General features: G+C 37.2%; 2 protein-coding genes across 2 annotated transcripts in view; one reads left to right on the top strand and one right to left on the bottom strand.

The window, feature by feature from the left end:
* Positions 1-1,997: 1,997 nt before the first annotated feature.
* On the bottom strand, positions 1,998-6,787 carry LOC100890273 (protein rolling stone). Its single transcript, XM_011681617.2, has 3 exons — positions 6,156-6,787; positions 4,445-4,682; positions 1,998-3,789 (listed from the first exon to the last, which is right to left on the bottom strand). Exons 1-3 carry the CDS (start codon positions 6,282-6,284, stop codon positions 3,266-3,268), a joined length of 891 nt encoding a protein of 296 aa, XP_011679919.2. The 5' UTR covers positions 6,285-6,787; the 3' UTR covers positions 1,998-3,265.
* A 2,933-nt stretch (positions 6,788-9,720) lies between these two features.
* The window catches only part of LOC576221 (squamous cell carcinoma antigen recognized by T-cells 3), a 29,851-nt gene continuing 14,121 nt past the window's right edge, over positions 9,721-25,450 (top strand). Inside the window, exons 1-15 of the mRNA XM_030992236.1 lie at positions 9,721-9,934; positions 10,875-11,001; positions 11,428-11,532; positions 12,619-12,803; positions 14,165-14,270; positions 16,403-16,536; positions 17,416-17,571; positions 18,201-18,339; positions 19,021-19,128; positions 19,671-19,736; positions 20,472-20,530; positions 21,486-21,595; positions 22,203-22,392; positions 23,286-23,426; positions 24,298-24,487. Of these exons, the coding sequence (XP_030848096.1) occupies positions 9,794-9,934; positions 10,875-11,001; positions 11,428-11,532; positions 12,619-12,803; positions 14,165-14,270; positions 16,403-16,536; positions 17,416-17,571; positions 18,201-18,339; positions 19,021-19,128; positions 19,671-19,736; positions 20,472-20,530; positions 21,486-21,595; positions 22,203-22,392; positions 23,286-23,426; positions 24,298-24,487 (1,957 nt within the window). The 5' untranslated portion in view covers positions 9,721-9,793. The remainder of the gene's footprint in view (positions 9,935-10,874; positions 11,002-11,427; positions 11,533-12,618; positions 12,804-14,164; positions 14,271-16,402; positions 16,537-17,415; positions 17,572-18,200; positions 18,340-19,020; positions 19,129-19,670; positions 19,737-20,471; positions 20,531-21,485; positions 21,596-22,202; positions 22,393-23,285; positions 23,427-24,297; positions 24,488-25,450) is intronic.

Genomic DNA, 25,450 nt, shown 5'->3' on the forward strand with positions numbered 1-25,450 from the left:
AAGAAGTGAAATATACCACTGGAATGTGCATACAAAGTACAAGCAGGGAGTTGTGAATTATAATACATCACAGGGGCGTACGGGGGGGGGGGGGGGGGGGGGGGGGGGGGGAGGGGTTCAAACCTCCCCTTTGGTATTTTTATTTGTGTAAACCCCCCTAAAAAAACCTAAAACCCCCCCCCCCTTTGGTTTTTTATTTTTATTTTTTAATTTATTAAAAAAAAAAAAAAAAAAAAAAAATTATACCCACGGCTAACCTAAAAAAGGTGCCCTTACCCCCCCCCCCCTCCAACGATGAAAAATGTCAAATTTTGAAATTTCGAGACCAAAAAAAAAAAAAGTGTTTGCTTGATTATATTTTAGAGTCTTACCGATCGTGTTATAGTCAAATCCACAAATCTATCCATAATTCAAAAGGAAGTGGAAACACATGAACCAAAATAACAAAGAATAATCGTTATTCAGGAAAAACTATTTTATTTGTCCAATCTGTTGTTACTAGCAATCATCACATGATCTTGAGTACATAAAAAAAGGTTTGACATTAAAATAAACCATTTGACAATTTCAAAATACTGTATCACATTCTCATACGTACATGTATCATAGATAATTAACTTGATTATTGTCCATTTTTCTTAAAGTGTACCAACCACCAGAACATATTTTATATCATGTGATCTATTTCGACGCTTCTCATTGGCTACATTCTTCAACCCATTTTTATAATATCTTTTGTTAGTTCATACTTCTTAACCATTATTATGCCATGCTAATTTTTTCAAGTTGACATGTTGCACTGCAGCTGTACATAATCATTCTATTTAAATATTTGGCACACTTCAATAAAAATGATGCAACAACACATGTTCAATCATCGCACGATCTGGATTAAATTGGCACAGTTTCAAGAAAAATATTTTATGTAAAATATATCATTTTTTACTAGAAATACAAACTGCACTAGAGTACTAACATGAAATAATGTTGCATATTGATAATCGTTCAATTCTGTTTATCTCCTAATATCGTACAATTAAATCACATATGATATTTTTAGAAATTTAACTGTTCTCAAATGACATGATTAGGTTTTTCCCCTTAATATAACATCTCTCAAAAGATACACAGAGAGGATAATGAAGAAACATAGAGATATCAATCACTAGCGAAGGAATAATTTAATACCTTCCTTCTTCTGCAGCATTTTCACCTACAGGTTTCCATTCATGAATTTTCTTTGAAAGAAATATACTTTGCAAAGTTACTGAGTATTATAAACTGAAATACTGAATATGCATTTTTTACATACATTAGTGATACTTGAGATGATGCATACGTGGTGTAGAACAACGAAGAAAGAAAAAATTAACAAGAAAAGTGAAACTGCTGTGAAAAAAAACAGTAAAATGATTTCATAATAACAGTAAATGTTAAGTCAATTACGCCTCATCCTGATTCATCTTCACAGAATATGACAGAAACCTAACTTGACATTACAGAGGAATGCAATAATGTCAAATATACATGTACCGGTAGGTAAAAATTTCTTAATTCTCATCAATACAAAGTTTTATAAAACTACATAAAAAATGATATAAGCAAAATTCTGCAGAAAGACACATGTAGAAAATAATTTGTCATAAATTATATGCACTCCTAGAGGTCATGTACACTGGGCCCATGAATTTCATTCCGACTTAAAAAAGGTATTAAAAAAAAAGAATTAACAAGAACCCGGTACACGGGGATACCTATTTCTTGTTTAAGATCAGAGGCAGGACAAAAGCCCTGTATAATACATTATTCTTGCTTTTTAAGCATATATGGATACAATTTCAATTTTTTTTAAATTTCCTTTATTCACTCATTTACACATGTCAATATACTGTTTCACATAATCTTGAAAATATAGAAAAATATTCAACAAATTCACACGTTTTGCATGTACATGTATATACAGTTGAACTAGATGTTTTTATGTGATAATCTCTTTCACTCACATTAGTACATGTGTACATACACTATAACATGATTTAAGCTTATTCTTTTATATTTTTTAAGTTCATAGCATCATTTATTTTTCCACAATTATAAAAGTACAAAAATGTACATGTATATGTGTCAGTTAAAGGAATATGAGGTGAACAGCTGCACGAATACATGTAACATACAAACAAAACACAAATCATAGTGACAGTGACATACTGTATCCTGTTCTTGCAAATACTTTTGGCACTGTTTAAGCCAGGGAAATATAGAAAATTATTGCATAAGCTTGGAATAAAGTTTAGAACATGAGTTGTGAATGATACAATTACATAGTATTTCTTTTATCAAATATTATCTTTGGTACAAAGCTGGTAAAAATATACAAGGCAAGGGCCGACATGCCTACTTCCTACATTAATTTATTTACAATAGGTCACTTTAGTGATGTAACCAAATCTATGCATATATGCCTTTGTAAAGCGCCTATATACAAATTATGTCATTCACCTGTTATTGATAATTGTATTCAAAAGTCAGAAAGCAAATTGCATATACTGTACATGTATTACGTGTTGTTAGGTACGGCAAGCCATCATTTTTGTCCTACCTAGCAACAACTAATGTAAGCAATTTGCATTCTGACTACTGAAATGCAATTATTTGTAACAGGCGAATGAAATAATTAGTTTTGGTGCACTTCAGTATAAATTTGGTTATATTACGAAAATGGCCTATTCAGTATTGGTCCTAATTACGGCCCTAATGGCATGATCAACGAGCAGGTTTCTCACCCTCAGCTGGACTTTATTTACCCTTGCTCAAAACTGAGTGGAATATACATGTGTACATGTAGGGCCTTAGGGCAAATTCAAAGAATGCATTTATGTAATTATTGTATTTTACATGCCTACATTAAAGACCCACTGCAATACTTATAGATACTTGTGCCCTCTATATAGCAAACAATGCCTAATCGTTGCCTGTTGGTTCCCCCATGATCCCCTTTTTCTTATGTTAATTGAGAGCTGATTTGATGAGATAACCACCTGTCAGTGACCTTGCAGGGAGGTTAATCCCCCCCTGGCCAAAATAGTACCGACAGGCTTTAAGACTAAGATGTAGATAGAGGCATTCAAAGGCAGGTGGTCTTTATGTTCAAGTTCCAAAGTGAAACGCTGCTCAAGGGAAAGAGCAAACATTTGTTTTTTACAGACAGGTTGTCTTTCCATAGGGTGGAGAAAGCAGGTCTGACTGAAAAATATGATGAACATTTCTAAATTACTTCACCATTATAAAAGCTGTGCCCTTGAGGATTTAGACGGGCCCTCTCTTCTTCCACTGAAGTCTCAACACGCCTGTCTACAAATCTAACTCGTAAGTAATACAGCAGCTTCAAGAACCCATGCGCAAGGAATACCGCTACGACAATCCCAATCATAGTTGCCGCGGCGATGCCCGGTGCATTCTCAAAATCGATGATGGGGTAGATGTACAGGTCACCGTACGGATCCGTCCCTCCCGCGACCCAGTAGAAGATGGCGAAGAGGCCATAGACGATGAGGTAGAGGGCAGGGTAGATGACATGGTGGAACTTGATGGTTACCTTGGTGATGAAGAGGTCAAGGAGACAGAAGATGCTGGTGAAAAGATGGATGCTCATGTCCAGGTAGAGGGGTGGTTTCATGTCCTCCGGTATCATGGGGCGGAGGATAGGCCAGTAGACCAGGGTGACGATGATGGAGGACGTGATGGCAATGTTGAAGAGGAGCCACTGCAACTGATTACGGATTCTGTGAACTGGAGAAGAAAAAAAAGAAAACAGAGGTTAAATAATAATAATAATTTATATTTATAAGTGCCTCATTTAAATATTGTTTTTAAGTGATTAAAGAAGATCATACAGTAGAAAATAGGAATAGATTTGATCTAAATGTTTTGGCTTACATGTCGGTATGATCATAAGTGTATGAGGTATGGGGGTGGGCTGCTGCAGCCTCAGAGTAATCTTGAAGTTCTAATATTCAGATACCGTAACCGGCACTTCATATCTGGAAAGCTAGGTGCCTGAAGGCAAATATTTTTAAAATTAGGCAGCGAGAAGTCCAAATATCTTCATATTCACTCAGTGAGATGCTTTATAGTTAGTTTATATATCTTATTGTTATCTTTTGTACACTTCTATCATGCAAAAAACACATTGCAATAAAGGGTAAAATTTTCTTTTTCTTTTCTTTTTGCTCTCTCACTGCACTCACTCTCAAATTTTAGGAGCTGAAAGTTGATATTCAGGCAAAAGCCATCAGCCCTCTTCGATAAAGTAAGCCTGTTTGTGTTTTTGTAAGTGTATCCCAGATGTTTGAGAACTTTGGGTATACTATATTCATATTATCAGCTTATTTGTAAGGTAAAGAATTGGAGAAAATGAAAAAATAAAAAAGCGATATAAACTTACATCCATCATGTGAACCATCTAATCCTCTGTGATCCAAGACGAAATTCAGAAGAACGTTGATGCTAGCAGTGCAGAGATAGACGGTCACAAGCATGTACGTCCAGTTGGTCAGGTAGATGAGGAATTTGACGCCGAAGACCCCTTGAATGCTGAAAACTATGAAGAAGATGAGGAACCCAAAGAAATAGCCGCCAACCAAGAAGCGGTAGAAGCAATAGATGAAGAATGGCATGCCATCCTGGATGAGAAATTATATGAATTGAAAGAGATATGGTAGATAAGGAGTAAGTAGATTATAAGTATGTTATGAAATCGTAAAGTACAATTATGTTTTACGAGCAATGGTTGCTAGAGTATGCATATTGGTATGTTGGAACATCATCATTGCTCAAATGAAATATGTATGTATATACCAGGATCCCCAGCCTATTATCAATACAAGGTATCTCTAGACTGTCTTGCAGGTACCAAGAATGAATGATCGAGATCTTGATGATGTGATGTGAATGATCTGTTTTATAAATTGGTAATGAACTTCTTTCTTATTTGATAACCCCTCATGTGAAATGCTATAGATTTGACACTCAGTGACACACATAGGCAAAATAAGACAAATATGACCAATAGAAACTGAGAAAAGATACATTATCTTATGATGTGGAAACGCCTACCCAAATGTCCACTTTCAAACACATAATTTAATAGTATAGTATTAATGACTGCTTTGAGAGAAATAGTTGTTTTATTACGCTCAAGGGAAGGTTAGAATTGTGCTATTCCCCGAGGCTTGCCGAGGGGAATAGTCCAATTGTAACCTTCGAGAGCGTATGAAAACAACTATTTCTCGAATATTAAAGCAGTCATTAATACTTTTATATGCCGAAAAAAAATAGACTAAAAAATAAAAAATAAAAAATAATTTACATTTTTGTCGAAGACGGGATTCAAACTCTTACGTACAACAAGAGGTGTATCGAAAACCAACGCTTAGACCACTCGGCTATCGCGCGCCGTTAACATGCTTGGCAGTTTTCTCCAATATATACATTAAAATGGATTGAAAACGGCTCCGCGTGAGGGATGCTTCGCAAAAGCTCCATGAAACGGACCCTTCTTTTACTTTTGCAATGCATATTGGCACGAACTTAGATCAAGATCTATCGGCAGATGTTGTTTTTTGTTTTTGAGAGTTAATTTTCGTCTTCATGTCAACAATGCAAGATAAAATTGTCGGTAAGATCGATCGAGATTCAATTGTATTGAAATTGCCGACCAATTTTTCGCACACGTATGGTATCCTCCATCGCTCAAACCATTTTTTAACATGTAAACCTATGGGGTAACCAGGGAGACTGACCTATTTTTTTAATAACCATGGTTATTAAAAATATTGAAATGTTTTAAGCATGGTTACCGGGAATTTTACAGGAACAGTTGAAGTTTATGAATGCAATTCGACCAATCAGATGGCTGGATTTCTTAAGTGAGGTATATAATCATTGATACACTATGTAATGATTCATAATGTATAAAGCACTAAAGGATTAACAATAACAGATCTTACAGATGTTTGTCAGATTAACCTGCTTCATTTTTTTACTAGACCTAGACCTATGTATGTGTGTTTGGGGGCGGGGGCGAGCACCGGCCTCCACCCCCAACAAATTCAACAGAAACATTACTTGTGCAGTGGACTCTGAGAATACTGTACCTGGCAGCAACTGACATCACTTATTTTGTTGCATGTCAATTTGAAGTCTGCCACTGCGAACTTGCCACACCGTCTGCCAGATCGCTCGACAACGTCACTGGAATCATCATGTCGACTTTCTCCACTCATGATTGACGGCTGTTCATTCAGAACAAGTATTACGTGAAATGTCTAAATGTTAAAAGAAATCCAAAATTGCATGCAATCCCACTCACAGCTCAGCTCAGCTCAGTAAACTACTCGATAAATTGCAAAATATACTTTACAGTCGAAGCTACGTGTACGTGTACATGTAGGCCTTCCGGATACTGGACCGGACTCGATCGTCACTCAAAGCCGGATCTGTCGGGGTAGAACACAGAGCGGTGCCTAGTGGGCCGTAGAAGCATCTCTGAAATGGGTAGCGAGTACGAGTCTGACGTTAGATTTTAGTCTTGCTCCGGCTGAAGCCAACAAAAATATTCAAATATAGGGCGTACCTAATAATACATCGACTGTGTTTCAACCAAATAAAACTTATTTTGCAAACTCCTGGCTGGATGATATTTAATACTTGATTCGACCACGAATGAGACTCCAAACTAACGGGGTCGCGCCAGGGTTTGATCGGAAGAGCTTACAATCAAGAGGCTATCTTTATCAGGGAGATTTAAATCATCCATATTTTCGTAGCACGAGACGCTGGTCTATAATGTGTGTGGGGGAAAGGCGGCTCGAAAATGAAATGGGAAAATACTGCTTAAATAAATCCCCATGATTATATATGTGATTTTAAAAAGACTGCATATGTCAAATAAAAAATAAAAAATAAAAAGCTGCCCCCGAAAAAAAAAAAAATTAAATAAAAAACCAAACAAGATAAAAAAATTATAAACGTTTCCCTGTACGTCGGTGGTTACTACCAAAGGTTACCACTCACATAGCTCACTGAGCCCTCTCTGAAACATAAGCTCTCTAAACCCATTTCCGAATTCCACCACGTGATAAATACTGAGAAAATAAACAAACCCCTATGATGCCCCACCCCCTCCTCTATTAACATGCTGCTGTCTTTTTTTCAGAAGGTATAGGCCTAGGCTATAGCTTTTCTGTCTGCGAATCAGGGGCAGCAATTTCTTTTCATGACAGGGGGACTAAATGTGAGGGAAAATCTGTATTCCGCTGATATCACGGTGATACCAACGGAGTACAGATTTTCTACAATAAGTACTTGTACATTTTGAAGGATATTATTCGGGGGGGGGGGGTATACTCACATATTAAGACACAAACGGGGGTGTGCCGCTCTATTGGGTCGCTTTTTCACACACACAAAATACCTAAAAATCGGTCCCTTTTTTAACAAAAAATACCATTAAAAATGGGTCTGTTTTTTTCTTCAAAATGTCCCCAAATTTCGGGCGAAAGATGGGCCCTATTTCGAAAAAAAATCCCCCCAATTGACCCTTAAAAGTGGGTAGGGGTTTTGAGGCTTGAGCGGAAGGAGGAAGGGGGGGGGGGGGAGGAGGTGGGGGTGATTTGTTTCTAATTCGATACCAGTGATTTACAAATGTTGCTGAAAGAACATGATTTGTCCGGGTTTTTCTCACTTTTGCCTATTATGCCAGAGGCGCGGCACTCTAGGGAGTGGGCATGGGGGTGTGTGTGGGGGGGGGGCACAGTGCCTCCACTTTTTCAGGTACCCCAAGGTCATCCTTTTTACATAGGAGAATTGCCACTTTTCTTTTCTAATAACTCCTTTTCCTCTCTATTCATCTCTGGTGAGGCTTTTCAGGTGCGAGAAAAATTCCCCTTTTCACTTTTGATACTTTTGCCTTTTTAATTTTTTTTTATACTTAGACTCGTGCCCATTTTCCTCTGTAATAAGAACCCCTTTCTCTCAAATGACAGGTTTCACCTCTGTCAAGTGCCCCTTTCATTTTGACACGTGCCCCCTTTTCTAATAAGTACCATATTTTCTTCGGATAATTTTCCCACTATATGAGCCCCTCCCCTTTTCAAAATGCCCCTTTTAACCTCTGATAAATGCCCCTATTAAACTTTGATAGGTGCCCTTTTCTTCAACACATTCCCCATTTCGAATCTAACAAGTGCCCCTTTTTCATTTTCTGATGAGTGTCCTTTTCAGGTGCAAAAAGTTCCCTATTTTCAGCTCTGAGTCTGGAATTGCCCATTTTACTTTGACACGTCCCCCTTTTCTTTTGTATTAACTGTCCTTTTTCCTGCTGATAAGTGCCTAATTTTCCTTTCTCAATAACATGCACCCCTATTTCAAAGCGACGTAGAGCCTCTTTTTCTTAATATTCCAAATTGATCACTCGCTACGCTCGCTCGCATTTTATAGATGTTATATTATGTTACTTATAAAAGAACTTTTCAGTCCTTCTTCATTAGATTGTGCTTGAAAATCATCAGGGTTAGTTTTTTTGTCTTTTTCATAAGATTTGTCATTTTTCGCACTGTGATCCCTCAACTCTTTATTTTTTTTGCACATTTGCTTCGCTCACTCGAAAATGAATATTCAGACCATCAAACCCAACTGCAAAGTATCCCACGTAAAGAGAGAAATATATATTGGCATCCCTGGTATAATCACAATCATGACGATGTAAGGGTATATACCAATTAGCTTAATATACCAATATCTATGATGGTGTATGTTCCCTTTGAGGTTTCCCTTTTTAGGTGCCCCTTTTTCCAGAAAGTCCCCTTATTGTTGGTGCCCCTTAATTTTGGAAGGCGCTCTGGCGCACCTGCATTAATGCACTTGTCTGATCAATGCGGATTTTGTTCGGTCCCACCCTCCACCCCCAACAAAGAAAGAGATTTTGCTTATTACGCCACTGTTTGCAGTATCTGGCCCATGATCTTGAGGGTGCACGACCCCCGACTAATCACAAAGAAGAATTTCTATATTAATATTTTGAGGCAAAATTGGGAATGCCATGAAAAACCCGGCTCTTTGCTTCGTTATAATAGATCTACTATCATAATGTTGTTAACAAAATTTATGTCGATATATCGGCAAGTCTATAGGCCTAAGTAATAATAGACTTTCTTTGTGATTGAGTATTTACATACTTCTATAAATAAAGATATGCAAACGTATTCGTATTATTTTGTCTTTTCTTCTTGTGAATATATACGCAGTATATTTAATTGAGCAATGATCCCTCTAAAAAATGAGGGGGGGGGGCGGGGCTGGGCTAAATGTCCGCCTGATACCTCATTTGAAAAGAAAAGAGAATAAAAGTAAAGCCTAGAAAGAAAATAACAAAATATAAGAGTGAACAGGAAGGGGAAAAAAAAGAAAAAAAGAAAGGGTTAAAAAGAAGTATCATGTCGGAAGAGAAGGAAAATAAATTGAAGAAAACAAAATAAATTCTTAAGAAAATAAAGATAAAAGAAGAAGAAGAAGAGGAAGCAGGAGAAGAAGAATGAGGATTGAGGCTGGGTGGAAGGTTGGATGGAAGGTGGATAGAATGGTGAGAAGGAGGAGGAGGAGGAGGAGGAGGAGATGGCGAAAAAGACGACCACCAAGTAGATATCACAGAACCAACGAATTTCAAGTAAGCACAGAACCGTAAAAATATTTAATATGCGCATGTGCTCTACAGAGGGCGTTCATAACAATCAAGATGGCGGAATTTGTGAATGTGAAAGATTCCCAAAATGTAGACATGGAGGAAGAAAAAGAGCCAGGCAGTACCGATGAAGAATCAAGTGACGGCAGTGATGATGATGCAGATGACCAAGAGATAATTCTGCTTTTGGAGGAGGTAAATCATATTCTTAATGAAGATACTTAATGCCGTACCGAACGTTTTAAGGGCGATTCCCTTGTCCCACGCACTTCTTTTTAAGTGATGTTTGCAGTGTCAAAAGGTAGGCCTATGATGATGGATTGATGAAGTTGAAGAAGGAGAAGAAAAAAGAATAGATGGAGAGAGAGAAGGAGAAGGAGAAGGAGAAGAAGAAGGAGGAGGAGGAGAAGAAGAAGGAGAAGGTGAAGGTGAAGGTGGAGGAGGAGGTGGAGGAGGAGGAGAAGGAGAAGGGAGGTGGAGAAGAATGAAAGAGAAGAAGAAGAAGAAGAAGGAAGAGGAGAAGAAGGAGGATGAGGACGGGAGAAGGAGGAGAAGGGAGGGAGGAGGAGGAGGGAGGGAGGGAGGAGGAGGAGGGAGGGAAGAAGGGAGGGAGGGAGAGAGAATTAGGATGATGAGAAGGTGACTGAGTGTAGACTCGAGGAGGTGGAGCAGGAAAATGCCTCCTTTTGAAGTTTTGAAGATCCCTATCACCATCCTTATTTTGTATTTGCAGCAGTTACCCCTGGGGTGATTGTCCTGGGGAAGAAGGAGGAGAAGAGGATAGTCGAGAAGAAAGAAAGAAGAAAAAGGAAGGAAAGAGAGGGAGAAGGAAAAGGAGAAGGAGAATGAGAAGAAGAGAGGAGGATCAGGAAATAGGATGAAAAGGAGGAGGTGGAAAATGGAGAGCTAATACTGCATTAATTTTTAAGTGAGAAAAGGATGGAGAAAGAATGAAGGAAGAAATCAAATAGAAATGGAAGAAGGAAATACAAAGAAAAGCGGGAAGAAATTAATGAATCACGAAGTATAGAAAGAGCAAAGAAATAAACAAAAGAAAATCGGTGAAAGAATAAATTTAAGGGAGAACAAGGCATGAATAGAAATGTTTTATTTTTGGTATTGTTCGATATGCCAGGTGAACACCAACCCATACCAATATGATGGGCATCTCAAATTGATCAACCTTCTGAGACAGGCAGGAGAGCTGGAGAAGTTACGCAAATCGAGACAGAACATGAGTGAGCTCTTCCCCTTGACTGGAGGTAAGATTCATTAAATAATTGGTGGGATTTAATTCAATTCAATTTGTTTTTATTCATTTCCATTCTAAATAAAAACAATACAAAGAGAAATACAATAATAACCATTGCAATATATATATATATATATAAGAAAATGAAAATAGGGAACTAAAGAACAAGTCCAAATGACCTTGTGGAGGTATAGTTCACCGAACAGTAGTTGAGAGATTTACATATCTTCCTTTTAAGAAGTTTTAGCTGAAATGATAATTTATAATAATGGTAATGATGATGATGATGATGATGATAATAGTAATAATATAATATAGTGAAATGATGAAAAATGGGAAGTGGGAGAGAATGCAAAACTAGGACAAGAAATTCACTTGGCCTTTGCTTTCCAAAAAGGTGTTTCATATATATATCTTTTGTCTTGGTTTTCATTAGAACTATGGATGCAGTGGATTCAAGATGAGCTGAAATTCATGGAGAGCGGAGACGATCGTCAGAAAGTCATGGAACTCTTTGACAAGGCTGTGAAGGATTATTTAGGTTGGTATCCTCCACCGGTGATTAAAGATAAAGTTGAATTCTGGTCATGCGATTGCATTATGAAAGAAACAGTGTGGAATCGATCAGAAAAAGTTGGTCATGTTTCGTATAAGTATTGGTGTTTCCTGCAAGGTTCTGGAGTCGTCAAAATGATTAGAAACTGGCCCAGTCTTGGTAAAGTAACAAGCCCTTTACACAGAAAGATGTTCATGGGACTACACAAACATGTGGCATAAAAATAGGGCCTCATTTTTAAACTGCATTTAAAGAGCCATGCTTTTCAGGGAACAATTTTTCTCTGATGTTCTTCCACTCTCGCATAATAACAATCATAACACTCGCAACTTATTTTTCACCTCTCCCTAGAACTCAACCTTATATTTAAATCCTGATTGTGATTTTGATGTTAATTTTTAATTTGCACTTTACTGCAGACTCTACACAGGGCTACACACTTACTTTTTGTTGTTGCAAGAGGTCTGGATTAGCATTTCTGGGGTCTGTACGCATAGGCCTCCTGTAATAATGTTCAGATCAGGAGGTCCTTAGCTAGAATAAATGCAAAAAAAAGTCATGTGTACTAGGCACAGGTCTGTTTATGTTGCGCTCTCCTCCATGCAAAGCAATGAAGACCGAAAGTCTGATGCTTTTGGTGTTGGATATCAGAACTTTTTTGTTTAACATGCATACCCAGTGGGATTAACCGTGAGTTATCTCAGTGTTAGTATTCAAGAGGTTAATATCCCAGACTCGGCCAGTACTTTGCATTCTTGTACATTTACATGCTTGAGCAATGAGGACAAATGGTCAAAGAACTTTCATTACTTCCGTTGTCCCTTGCAATTTAATCTCACATGGCAAGAGACTCACCATTTCAATGATAAATAATAATATTCCACTTTTATATAGCGCCCAATACATCCTATTACCCCGGTTATCGGATTCAGGCCTACCCGCATACAATGTATGCACATTCTCCACTCCCTGGGGAGCATTCTGGCCAGACGCCATTTACAAGCGCACACTGGCTCATCCAACCACATTAACTTTCGCATCTAAGTAATACATATTTTGATGTTGTTGCAGCTCTGGATCTGTGGTTGGAGTACTGCCAGTTCTCTATCGGAGGCATCGGTTCTCCGGAAGGAATCGCTAACGCTCGTAGGGTCTTTGAAGAAGCCATCATGGCCGCTGGACTCCATGTTGCTCAGGGCAGCATGATCTGGGCTGTATACAGGGAGTTTGAGAATGCCTTGCTATCAACACTCCAGGTATATTTCAATCTCAAATTTTTTGACTTAGTTTTTATCATCTATATTAAAAATGTTGCAAAAATACCTTTTGAGTGAGGATATATGCAGCAATGGCAACCAGTAGGATTTTATCTTATTTAGTATGATAACAAAAGTGAAATATGATATCACCTCTTCAGTGAAAATAAGACTTTTCATCTCTCAATTTTGTTGTTATTGTTGATTTATTTAAATATCTGACACCTGTTTTTCTTTTAATTGGTTTATAATGTCGGTTAACAGGAATGTGGCTCATATTTCCATGAGTATAATGCAAGTCTACACAGTAATTTTTTCTCATTTCTACTTATGGCTTGAACCAAATTCTCATTGGCCAAAAATATGCAAGCAATTATTAAGTTGAATCATTATTCTCATTATGCAATTAACAGAGATGCCAACTGTTCTGTTTTTGCCGTATTTGTTCTGTTTTTTCGATATGAATACGGCAGTACGTTTTTTGTATGTTTTGTTACGCTTTTTTTTTTTTTTTTTTTTTTTTAAATTCTTTTTTAGTGATGTTTTTCTTAATTTCTGATCATGGGCTTTGTGTCACAAGTGTATTATGCACCTACATCTTCAATCAATGCACGCAGGATTGTGATACGGGCCCCAAACTGCGCACATTGCGAACAACCCACATGTAATGTAAGCACGTCGCGCTCCGATCCGGGTACGTAAACGTGGTACTGCCGGGTTTTTTTAAGCTGCTCGATTGGGCGATATGTTAGGTTGAGAGATTTTTTCAAAAATACTGTTTTTTGTCCAAAAATACTGTTTTTTGCTCTTATAAGAATACTTTTTTTTTGTTGAAGAAGGTTGGCATCTCTGAATTAAACACCCTATTTGCATCATAAGAATTATTATTGATGCTTTACAATTTTCTCATTTAATGTTAATGAAAGAGCAAACATTTTACTTGCCAGTTCTTACTAGTAAAACATTTTTCTGACATTTAACTGGCCAGTGGTATCAAGTTTTAGGGAAAATCTGATTTTTTAAAGGATATTCAGTCTGCTTTTTTGTGTTAAAGAGGATGGCATCTCTGTATATACCGGTATGTGGTTTTTACTTTTTCTCTACATTAGAGTTTTAATATCTTAAAGGCCCACTGCACTACTTATAGCTACTTGCGCCCTCTATAAAATAAACAATGCATAATCGGTGACCATTGGTCCCCCATGATCCTCTTTTCCTTACATTAATTGAGAGCTGAGTTGATGAGATAACCACCTGTCCAGTGACCTTGCAGGGTGGTCTAATCCCTCCTGTACACTAGTACAGATGGGCTTTAAAGAAAACAAAATTGACCTGTGTATATGACATCCTCTTTGTTATAGCCCCAGCCTGGCTCCATCTCTTCAGCGGAGCAGCAGAAGGAATTCAATCTCCAGATGAACAGAATATCTGTTATCTTCAAAAGGCAGTTGGCAATTCCACTGATGGGTGAGTGGTATTTTCGATCTCTTCATGTAAGGCTGATTGATGCACCTCATAAATTGTTTCTTAGCTTAGATTAATCAATTAATAATTTGATTATTTGTTCATTTTCCACATGCAAGTAAAAGAACAAACATGCAAAATACAAAATAATTATGTACATTCTGTAAAATATAAAGGAATACACATAGAAACAAACATACAAACAAAGAAGTGAAGGGGAATATGCAGTTTCGGAGTGTATGGCAATGTTTAAAAAGAATGGAAATAAATATGATTAATTTTTTTCTTACAAGGTGGTCTTTTCAAGCAAATCACCATGAGAGAAAGTAATTCATGTTGCCAAGAGTATGACATTATGTAGAAGTAATTGTCAAAATCTCTACTTCCATCATATGAAGGAAGATTGGATTTCCCTCACATGTTATATATGTCTGCGGACTCTCTTTATACCTCTGAAATTGGTTAATTAATTGTGAAAACGGAAATAAAAAAATAGACAACAGCCCTGATTATTTAACCCCACTGGATCATGCAGTCTTGCTATGAGGTGACATATTGATCATTGATATTGAAATTTTGATCACATCACAAAAACAAAACAAAACAAGCAGAACAACAGCTACAACGCAACAGCAGCACAAATAACACATCAACAACATCAACTTAACCCTACGTTAACTGGGGGGGGGGGGGGGGGTCAATTTGACCCCCCCCTGTAGAAATTTCGCAACTACTCCGAAACCACGGCAGATATAAAATTTTCCTTTCATGACTTTTTTCTTTTGAGTCTTATGCATCTTTTAAAACAATTTTTCCGAAAATCTGACGTATAGTTACAAAGTCACGTGACCGTTTGTCTTCGCATGTCAGCCCGAAAATCGCTAATTTTTGTGATTTGTGTACAAAACATATATAGAAATGTCATTTTTCCTAAAAAGAGATAAAACATTGGTTATTTAGTCTTCTTTAAAGTTTAGGTGTTTGTTTTGAAGTCAAAATAGTTGAATTGTAGTCATAAATGAAATAAAACAACAAAAACAATAAAATACATAAGTTAAAAAAACAATGAAATACATAAGAAATTATCAAAACAAGAGATAACATAAGGAATAACCTGGCTCTTCCAATTTTTTGTGTTGTATTAATATTCCAAATGGTCTAACAAATATATGTAGTGAAAAAGAATACTCAAATATGAATAATGTATGATTTATGGTAAAAAATGTGAATATTATGACCTTATTTGCATAAATTACCATAAATATGCAAATGAGCGAATTTTTCGAAAAATTGAAATTACCAGAGTATTCTATACACTTCACTTGACATGTATGCAAATTTTCGCCGCGATCGGCAGTGAAACGGCCGAGATCTTAGGGGGGGGGGGGGTCAAATTGACCCCCCCCCCCCAGTAAAACCTGGTCTGAAATAGCCCAGTTAAAATAGGGTTAAGAATGGAAAGCTTTAGCACAAGTTACTATTGTAGAATATTTTCTATAGAGTGGTGAAGTGTGACGTCATCAAAAATCCTATTTTTAGAATTTATCAATTTTTTCTACATTTTCCGAAAGAGCATCAAAAATAATGTCTAAATGTCGAAAAATAATTGAACATATTAAGTATTGGCTGAGATATGACCATCTGAATAAATATATGTCCTTTGGGAACTCAGTGCTCTGGTTCATAACATTAGGAACCAGAGCAATATAACACTGAGTTCCCATAGGACATATATTTATTCAGATGGTCATATCTCAGCTTTTAATTCTCAGACATGGAGCAAATATTCTGTATGACTAAATGGATGTCCGACATAGGCGAAGAGATTGAAATTAATGTGAATAAAGGAATTGTATCAATCATACAAAACAAACCAAATACGCAACAACAACATCATAAACGACCAATAAAAAAAAAAAACACATTAAAAATAACAAAACAACACCATTAACAACTACAACTCCAGCAGCAACAACAACACAACAATAACAATTACAACAAGGACAACAACTAATCAATAGGAACATCTTTATCTAATCACTTTTTAATGGAATTTGTCACTAATGCAAGTCTGGATTATGGACTCAGAAGTCAGAACCATACTGATGTTTATTTCTTCTGATATTGCTAAACAGATATGGAGCAAACATTCTGTGAGTATGATCAGTGGATGTCAGACATAGGGGATGAGATTCCAAACAACGTGAAGGAGTCGTACGCGAAAGCCCTAGACCTACTGGACACCTACAGACCACTGGAAGACAGTCTGGTAAGTATGGGCTGGTATTTTACAAAAGCGCACAAAATTTAGTCCAATTTTAAAGGGAGATGGTCGACGATTTCCATGTGCAGAAGGTCATAATACGCCAACACCAGACTTGGTGGAACTACCGTTAATGGGTGAACAGATCTAAGGGCGCGTTCATGCTTGATTTTGACGGCCAGAATCAGGCATCTGTTACGCGTTTAGTTTAAAACACGATTGCGTTCATGCTCACTTTTGTAGAATCACTGAAAAACGGCGATTCGTAAACTCACAAAAAGATGCGTTTACAATTTGTAAACGCGTTTAAATGGGGTCAACGCACTGACCTCTAGTGGGTCTACGTAGCATGTGCACACAGGTTTGCGAATCCAGCTGAAGGCCACCCAAGGAGAATTGCCTGGAGAAGTGAGCATGAACAGTGCACCGTGGAACTGCGATTACGATGAGCGTTTACGATGAGCGTTACAAATCGCTCATTCTGCCTTCAAAATCAAGCATGAACGCGCCCTAAGACACAGCAAATCTGTGGTCCCGTCAAGAAAATCCCACCTAGTCTCTCTTCAGGTGAAGGAAATGTAAGGTAATGACTTCACCATATGGGGGATGGGTGAAAAATGCGGAGCATTATGTAAGACATGTTGGTCATAAAACTGAAGGCTAATCTTGGTGATTGACAACACCAGTTCTTGGGTAAACACCCGAAAGGTTACAAATTCCCCATGAGAGCCCACTCTCATTTCTTTTCCCCTTCATTTTTCATTATGATCCAAGCAGTGACCCTGATAACAAACTTTAACGAATCCCTTACCTCAATAATAACGATGGTCTACACCCCTGCATTCTCTCACTCACCTTGCACGATCATCACTCAATCCCTCGTAGCTGACGGCCGAGGCCCCCAAACTGACCGAGTACCTAGCTTACATCGAGCATGAGCTCAAACAAGGCAATCCAGCGAGGATACAGTGCATCTACGAGAGGGCTTTAGTAGACAACTGCCTCAACATGTCTCTATGGAAGGAATACACTTCGTATCTGGTAAACTAACTTCTTCTGTTATTTTTTCTTTGGCTGTTGAGATGTAGAAGGGTGTTGATAATAATAGTAATTATAGCTGAAACTTGTTTAGCGCTCATGTCTGGCACAATGAAACTCCTGGCGCTCCATTATTATTACCATGGCTACCTTGGTCCCCATTTACCTCACCTGGGTGGAGTGTGGCGATCGTAGATTGATGTCTTGCCAAAGGACATTCGTGCTGCGACAGCGATTAAAACCTGTACCTTGTGGGTCACAGTCCTGTGTATGAACAAGCAATATTGTGCAAATTGTCTTATCAGGCACGAAAATATCTTGGATATTGTCAGTGATTAATATCTTGTGTATTCACAGAGATAAACCTTTTTGTTGCGAATAGACTATATATTACCCTGTCTAGATTTTTCTTACTTGTCTACTTAAGGATGAACACCTGAAGATCAGCACCATTGTGTTGCCTGTGTATGAACAAGCAATATTGTGCAGATTGTCTTATCAGGTCTGCATGTATCCTGGATATTGTCAGCGATTGACAACTCATGTATTCACACTTGAAGATAAGCTTTGATACCTCGTGCGAACAGACTATATATTACCCTGTCTAGATTTTCTTTACTTGCTTACTTAAGGATGAGCACCTGAAGATCAGCACCGTTGTGTTGCCTGTGTATGAACGAGCCGTGCGAAACTGCCCCTGGTGCTTCTCACTGTGGCAAGGTTATCTCATAGCTCAAGGGAGACACGAGGAACCCTTTACCAGTGTACAGGGTGAGTAGAAAAAAACCCTTTACCTCTGTACAAGGTGAGTAATTTAAAAAAACAGCTGGAAAAAAAAGGAAATCCTGAAATATAAGATTGGAGAACTTTATATCTGAATATATGTATTGCTTTGAAGTATTTTTAATGAAATAACATGTAATTAAGCCCCACTGCACTTCTTATAGCTACTTGCGCCCTCTTTATAGCAAACAATGCATAATCGGTGACCATTGGTCCTCCATGATCCTCTTTTTCTTATGTCAATTGAAAGCTGATTTGATGAAATAACCACCTGTTGGTGACCATGCAGGGAGGTCTAATCCCTCCTGGCCAAACAAGTGCAGAGGGGCTTTAAAGGGTGAGGGGGTATTTCATTTTGTACTATCTTCATACTTAATGAATATGCCATAGAATTATTGTTAAGTGTGTTTAATAGGCATGAGTTTCGTGTTTTGTCCATAATTTGAATTGCAAATTAAAACATGAATATTGAAAAGTATGAAAATTGTGCCCTTTAGTACTCCACTCACAAAGAAAAGGTCAGGTATGGAACCAAAGTCTAACTTGAGCTCCATCTGATTTTTTTCCTTTCCTTTACTAGCTATACAAAATGAATTTTGGTGTGATTGATCCTTTTCCAGACTCACAGTTGACCGTGTTTGATCATATTGTTTGTTCTATTCTATGCAGCTGTGTTTGAGAAGGCTTTAGTAGCAGGTTTCTCATCGGCACCTGACTACCTTCAGCTGTGGCAGACCTATGGGGACTACCTTAGGAGAAGGATACAGTGGGACAAAGGTAAGAATTAGAATAATGATAATAACAAATGAAAACTATGATAATAATTAAAAAGAAAAAAAATGATGATGATGATGGTGGTGATGATAATAAAAATGATAATGATTAAGAAGAAAAAATAATGATGATGATGATGATGACTACAACGGCAGCAATGACAATGATGATGATGACGATGATGATGATGACAACGAGGACGATAATGGAAATGATTTTTTTTCTCTTTGCCTCTAATGAGGTGTTTATTCAATATTCAAACAATAGCATAATTTTACTTACAATTTAGCGAAACAATAATACACAAATTATTTGTTCAAATATAACTAAGCAAATTCGCAGCTAATTTCATATTTTGTACTTTCAAATGTTCATTTATTTTTATTCTATTAGTCATTTCTCTCTAAAATTGAATAAATCAAATTCAAAATTTAATAGGCCCAATTATATATTTGAATGGTATCATTTGTTTTTGTTCGTTTGGTTGTTTGTTTGTATGTAAATTCTGTTCCGATGATCATTTTGTTTGATTATCTTTTATTTAGAGCATGTTGACGATGTGGAAATATTTAGGAAAACCATGGAGCGAGCGATCATCTACCAAGCACAGTGTAAGTATACATTCTATCGATTGTTTTACCTGGGTGCTAAAAAGGCAAGTATATGCTTGTAGGTACAGTTAACAACTGAATTATTCATACCCTTAGCAAGTTTTTGTAATTTTTAAAGTAAAAACTATATAGAAAGCTTCATTTGTCCCGATTTATGTTTCTTAAGTATGTGACACATTAAAAGCCTTTCGTACATAAATACCAAGTCTTCACCATGAGTCTTTATAATCTTACTCTTTATATGTCACACAATAATCTCCCTGTTCCACATTGTATTCATCATGGGATAGATTATACCAAAGATCATTGCACTGTTTCCAGTGCAAGATTAATCTATAACCATGTTAGAAGGGTTGTCGTGGAGTCCCGCCGCCGCACTAATGTCCTTTGGCAAGACATTGATCTACATTTGCCACACTCCACCCAGGTGAAGTAAATGGGTACCTGGTAGGAATTTATTCCTTGAAACGCAGCACGCGTAACAGCTCCACTGCTAAAGCCAGGGTAATTATGCTGCATTATTGTTGAGCGCTTAGAGACTTGTGATAAAGTAAGTGTTAGGCGCTATATATAAGCAAATATAATTATTATTATTATTATGCCATTCTGTTGCACAAAGCAATTCTTCCACCAATGATTGCCTTTTGAGAAATTGCATGTGTGGCAAACTAGCGACCATGCATAGAAGCGAAGAAAGCAATTAAACTGTTAAATTATTTGTTTTCACTTGTACAGATTTTGATGCTGAAGGAGATCCATCATCAAGTTTGCAGCAATACCTAGCTTTTGTCGAGGTAAACTAACCCTATTTTCCTGTTGATAGTATAAATTGTGATGGTATGATAGACAGAAATGCCTAGGTTTAGCTCATGAATATCAATTTTCTTGGTTCTTGGTTGATGAAGGTATGAATATACTTCATAGATTGATGTGTAAGAAGTATGTCCAATGATATATCTAGGGTACAACTATATATTATTTGGAGAAAATTGAGGTTTGTTTAATTTGTAGTGCAGATAAAGCACAGGAGATGTTCTCAAGGTAAATTGGATACTTGTCGATTTACACATGTTTGATTTAAGCATGGTAACTTGATTATTTGTTAAATCATTTATCTCTTCTTTCATATTTATGATTATTTATCTTCCTTAATGCCAGAGTGGACATCCTTCTCTAAAGGATAGGTTAAGGAATAATTATAACATTCAGCATCAGAAATTACTGTCTTCATGTCAAACATTTACTCTTTTTACATGTTCATCTCTCCTTTTTATCATGCCCTTTCTTACCATATTACTAAAAATAGTAAAAACATATCTGTTCACTTTGTAATTCTGTTTCATTGAACTATAAGTGGCTCCTTGCCCTGTTTGTTAAACTTAAACTCATTCTTAAGTTAATCATGTTGTAATTCTTACTAAATGTTTCCTTAGGTTGCCTTAGTTAATCACACTGTGATTTCAATCACATTACTTGAAATTTGTTCTGTATCTTAGGCTATTTTTTTCCTTGTTCCCTAAACTATTATTGTTATATTCATAATTTTGTATTTTATATGCTGTTAGTTAAATGCTTTAGGTTCAATATGTTAATGTTGTATATATATATTGTACCTTCTTTTGTATTTGTATTTGCATTTGCATGTACAGCACCATGATAAGAAGCCACCATTATTATCATTATTTCTTTCCCCCCTCCCCCCACTTCCTCATGGTTCTCGTTCCGTTGTCTTCCCCATTCTCTACGTAGGCCAAGTACTGCCAGAATGTAATGAGGATGCGAGAGCTGTGGAATGACATCATGTCTATGGGTCACGCCAGCCAGGCTCAGATGTGGCTACAGTACGTCAATCTAGAAAGGTAAGGCACACTTCAATGTGAAGTGCTGCTTGGTCTACAACCAGTTGGTCTACTACCCAATTGGTCTATTCCCATATGGTCTAGGTTAACCCAGCCCGTCTATTATCCACATGGTATAATGATCATTTGGTCTAATGTCCGTTTAGTCTAACCTCCAATAAGTCTACTACATTTGGTCTATTGTTCATTTAGTCTGATTACTACTTCGTCTAATTCCCAGTTTCCCGATTTTGTTACATTCATAGCCTACCGATCATTCCTTGTTTTGAGGAATGATTCCTATTTTAGCGGCCTTCAGACTAGGTTTCTGCCCGAGATTCCTCTAAATTCCATACTTAATGCACACAATTTTTGATTTTGCTTTGAGAGATTCTTATTATTTCAATGAAAGGTTGACAGGTATGAACACTTCAACAGAGCCAGTGAGTAAACTGGTCAGCCCCACTCTGTGTTATAAATCAGGGTTGTAGTGAATTGAGTCAGCTGACAAATTGTGTTGCAGGAACTTGGACATCTGTAACAAGTAACCACTTATATCTCTGCTTTGACCAAGCGTTTCCTCACAAGAAGCTTCTGGTCATGTTTTCATTGTTCTGTCCATTCCTAGACGCTTTGGTGATGCCAAACATGTGAGGAAAACGTTCCACCGTGCAATCCACTCGGTCAGTGACTGGCCCGAGACAGTCTTCGAGGCATTCCTGAACTTTGAAAGAGAGGAGGGGACACTGGACACCTGGTGCGCAGCGGTGAAGAGAGTTGAAACCCAGATGAAGAGGGTCACAGAACAGAGAAACCGGGTAGGTATCAACTGCTAGAACAGAGCTGCCAACTAGTAAACTAGTACGGATTTCCCATAATTGGTATGGAAATTAATGATCAGTACGGCAGTATGAAATGTTGTCTGAAATTACAGATTTTTGGCGTAAATATGATTTATCATAGCGAGTCCTGTGCAGTATGGCAGCCATTCAACACTCGCTGAGAAAGAAAGAAAACTATGTTCTAGAATTAATCATTAATCTTATATTTTCACTGCAATATTCATGTGATTACATATAATATTATGTTATTGTATGTCTTTTGGTATTATTGAGTTCAATTCAATCTTTCAATTAGAAGAAAATTGTTCTTTGATGTGAGCTGCTGTTTACGGTAAAGCCTTGTTCACATATGTAGCCTCAACCCAAGCATTTTATTCTTATGATGACAGTGTAATACATACCTGCCAACCCTCCCGAATAATCTGGAATATTCTGTTTTTCTGGATTTTTTTTTTTTTTTTTTTTTTATAATTTTTTTTTAATAATAATTTTTTTTGTTTTTTGTTTTTTGTTGCTTAAGCCATATTAAGCTTGTTTTATCATATGGCGCGATGTGAGAGTTCATGTATTGCGTGCGTTGAAGGGCTGCATGATTGAGCAGTGAATTTGTATTCGCTTTTTTTGCACAGATTTACCGCGTATTGCCAGTTACACTGCCGCTGCATGTGCGAACGCCTGTTAAGGGTACAGATTTCTTATTTTCGAAGACATACCGTGCTAAAAATTCTTAATTCTCATTTTCAAATGTTGGCAGGTATGACAGGTATGACATATTAAACACAGAGCACAGTGAATACACGTAGGACCTTTGTTGCGCGCATTCATTCATATCAAAATAAGTGTCCATATTTTGATTTATTAACATTCAGGCAGCAGAACAAGAATCATCATGGTCGAAACAGGAGGACGAGAGAGGATCAGAGAACAGGACCAAGCAGAGAAGTGAGAGAAAGGGAGGCAAGAGATCGTTCGATGAACCAGGAACTAGTAAACAAACCTTTAAGAAACAGGTAAAATGTAACTAGAAAGCATGGAATGTAAAAGCACTCATTATCACTATACATGCAAGATTTGGGTGTATGTAGGGGTGTTATGGTCTAGTGGATAGGTCACTGGGGCTTGAATCTCTGCCACAGCACTCATGTCTTTTGGCAAGACATTAATTTACATGTTCACACTTGACCCCTATGCAGTAAATGGATATTGGTAGGAATGAACTCCTTGAAAGTTATCCAAAGCTCTCTGGAATTGCATAGAGACATTGATGAATACATGATTTGAACTAGACAAGACTATTTTCATAGTAAAGTCAAAGGGGTAAAAATAGATTTTCCAGCTTTTCTTCACTTTGAATACACTCTTGATGATAACTACCCCCCCCCCCAAAAAAAAAAACCTCTCTCATATAAAGTTAGCTAGGAAAAGCCTGTACTTCCAAAAAGTACACCCTTCATGTTAGGACATAGGACTTGTCTGTCATTAAAAAAATCTAGAGCTACAGTTGAATAAGTCAGTTATGAATATCTCTCAGATAGAAGGCTTCTGAAATTCTAATTTATAGGGAAGTTTGTCAGTATGAAAAGTCTTGTTGCGTAATCTAAAAAAAGAATGAATCTTTGAGAATTACCAAAGGAGAAAAGTGTATTTAAAGGAGAGAACAGATTTTGTTTTTTTTTGAAGATATTTTCAGTGTTTTTTGAACAAGGAAATATTAGTGTTTGAATTTTTTTTGTAGTTGAGGCCTACCTCAAATACTTATTTTGGAAACAACCTTGCAAAGTGAGATCAATCTGAAATCATGGAAATATTTTTGTGCCAAAATTAAAACAGATGATATATCATTTTCTATTTTCTTTCAATACTTTTGTTGCCATCAAACAGAAGAAAAATTCCCTGCCAGATTCCAATCCTAGACTAGACGCTAGAGTTGACGGAGAGGCGGGACCATCTACATCGTCTTCTTCAACATCGTCATCGTCTTCGTCAGCATCATCATCATCATCAGCTCCTGTGTTCAAAATCCCACAACTGCCAGCACCAAGAGTAGGACCAAACGATGAGGATTTAAAACGTGAGTTCCACCAAACAATCAACTCTTTGTCATGTGATGGTGAACCAATAAGCTCCTCCAAGCTGGTTTTTACTTTGGTCAAAGATATTCGGTGCTTGTTTAAATTTGCTGCGGTAAACTGGCTTGGTTTTCTGCCATGGCTAAATGAAATGAGATAATAAGCATAATGTGCTTCACGTTTCTGGCTGAGATTGCACCAGAGTGCATTTAAGGAGCAGCTGGAGGGCACAGGACCCTACTGGGCAGAGCTGAGGATTGAAATGGGTGATACAAATGTTGTTGCAATATTGTTTTAGAGTTTCTGATGGTATAACTCTATTATCAAATAAACATTTACTTAACTTGTATTAAAGAGAACTGTTGCTGAGCCAGTGCCATGAGCCTCCCTGGACGGTGTGTGCACTCTATAAGCTTACACCATGATAATTATTTATTAAGAACCCAAGAGCCATTATAAGATCCCTGGAGCCCGGGCAAACGGGACGTTGTGCTTTGCATATGTCTGTTCATTCTCCTTCCACAATCTAATTTTAACCCTATTTACCCCGGGGGGGGGGGGGGGGGGGGGGGGGCTTTAGAAGCCCCTCCTCGACATTTTTCGCGATAATTTTTGTAACGCAAGAAAATCTTGCACTGAAATTTTGTGACTTTTTTCTTTCGAGACTTGCCCATCTTTTGAAAGAAATTTTTTGAAAATCGGACCTACCATTACAAAGTCACGTGTCCTTTTGTCTGTGCATGTCAGCCCGAAAATCGCTCATTTTTGTGATTTGTGTACAAAACATATGGAAATCTCATTTTTCAAATAAAGAGATAAAACATTGGTTATTTGGTCTTGTCTATAGTTTAGTTGTTTATTTTGGGGTCAAAATAGTTGAATTACAGTTGGAAATGAAATAAAACAACAAAAACAATAAAATACATAAGTTAAAAAAACAAAGAAATACATCAGAAATTATCAAA

The sequence above is a fragment of the Strongylocentrotus purpuratus genome, unplaced genomic scaffold (genome assembly GCF_000002235.5).
Source record: "Strongylocentrotus purpuratus isolate Spur 01 unplaced genomic scaffold, Spur_5.0 spur5_scaffold_2, whole genome shotgun sequence".
Classification (NCBI taxonomy): domain Eukaryota; kingdom Metazoa; phylum Echinodermata; class Echinoidea; order Camarodonta; family Strongylocentrotidae; genus Strongylocentrotus; species Strongylocentrotus purpuratus.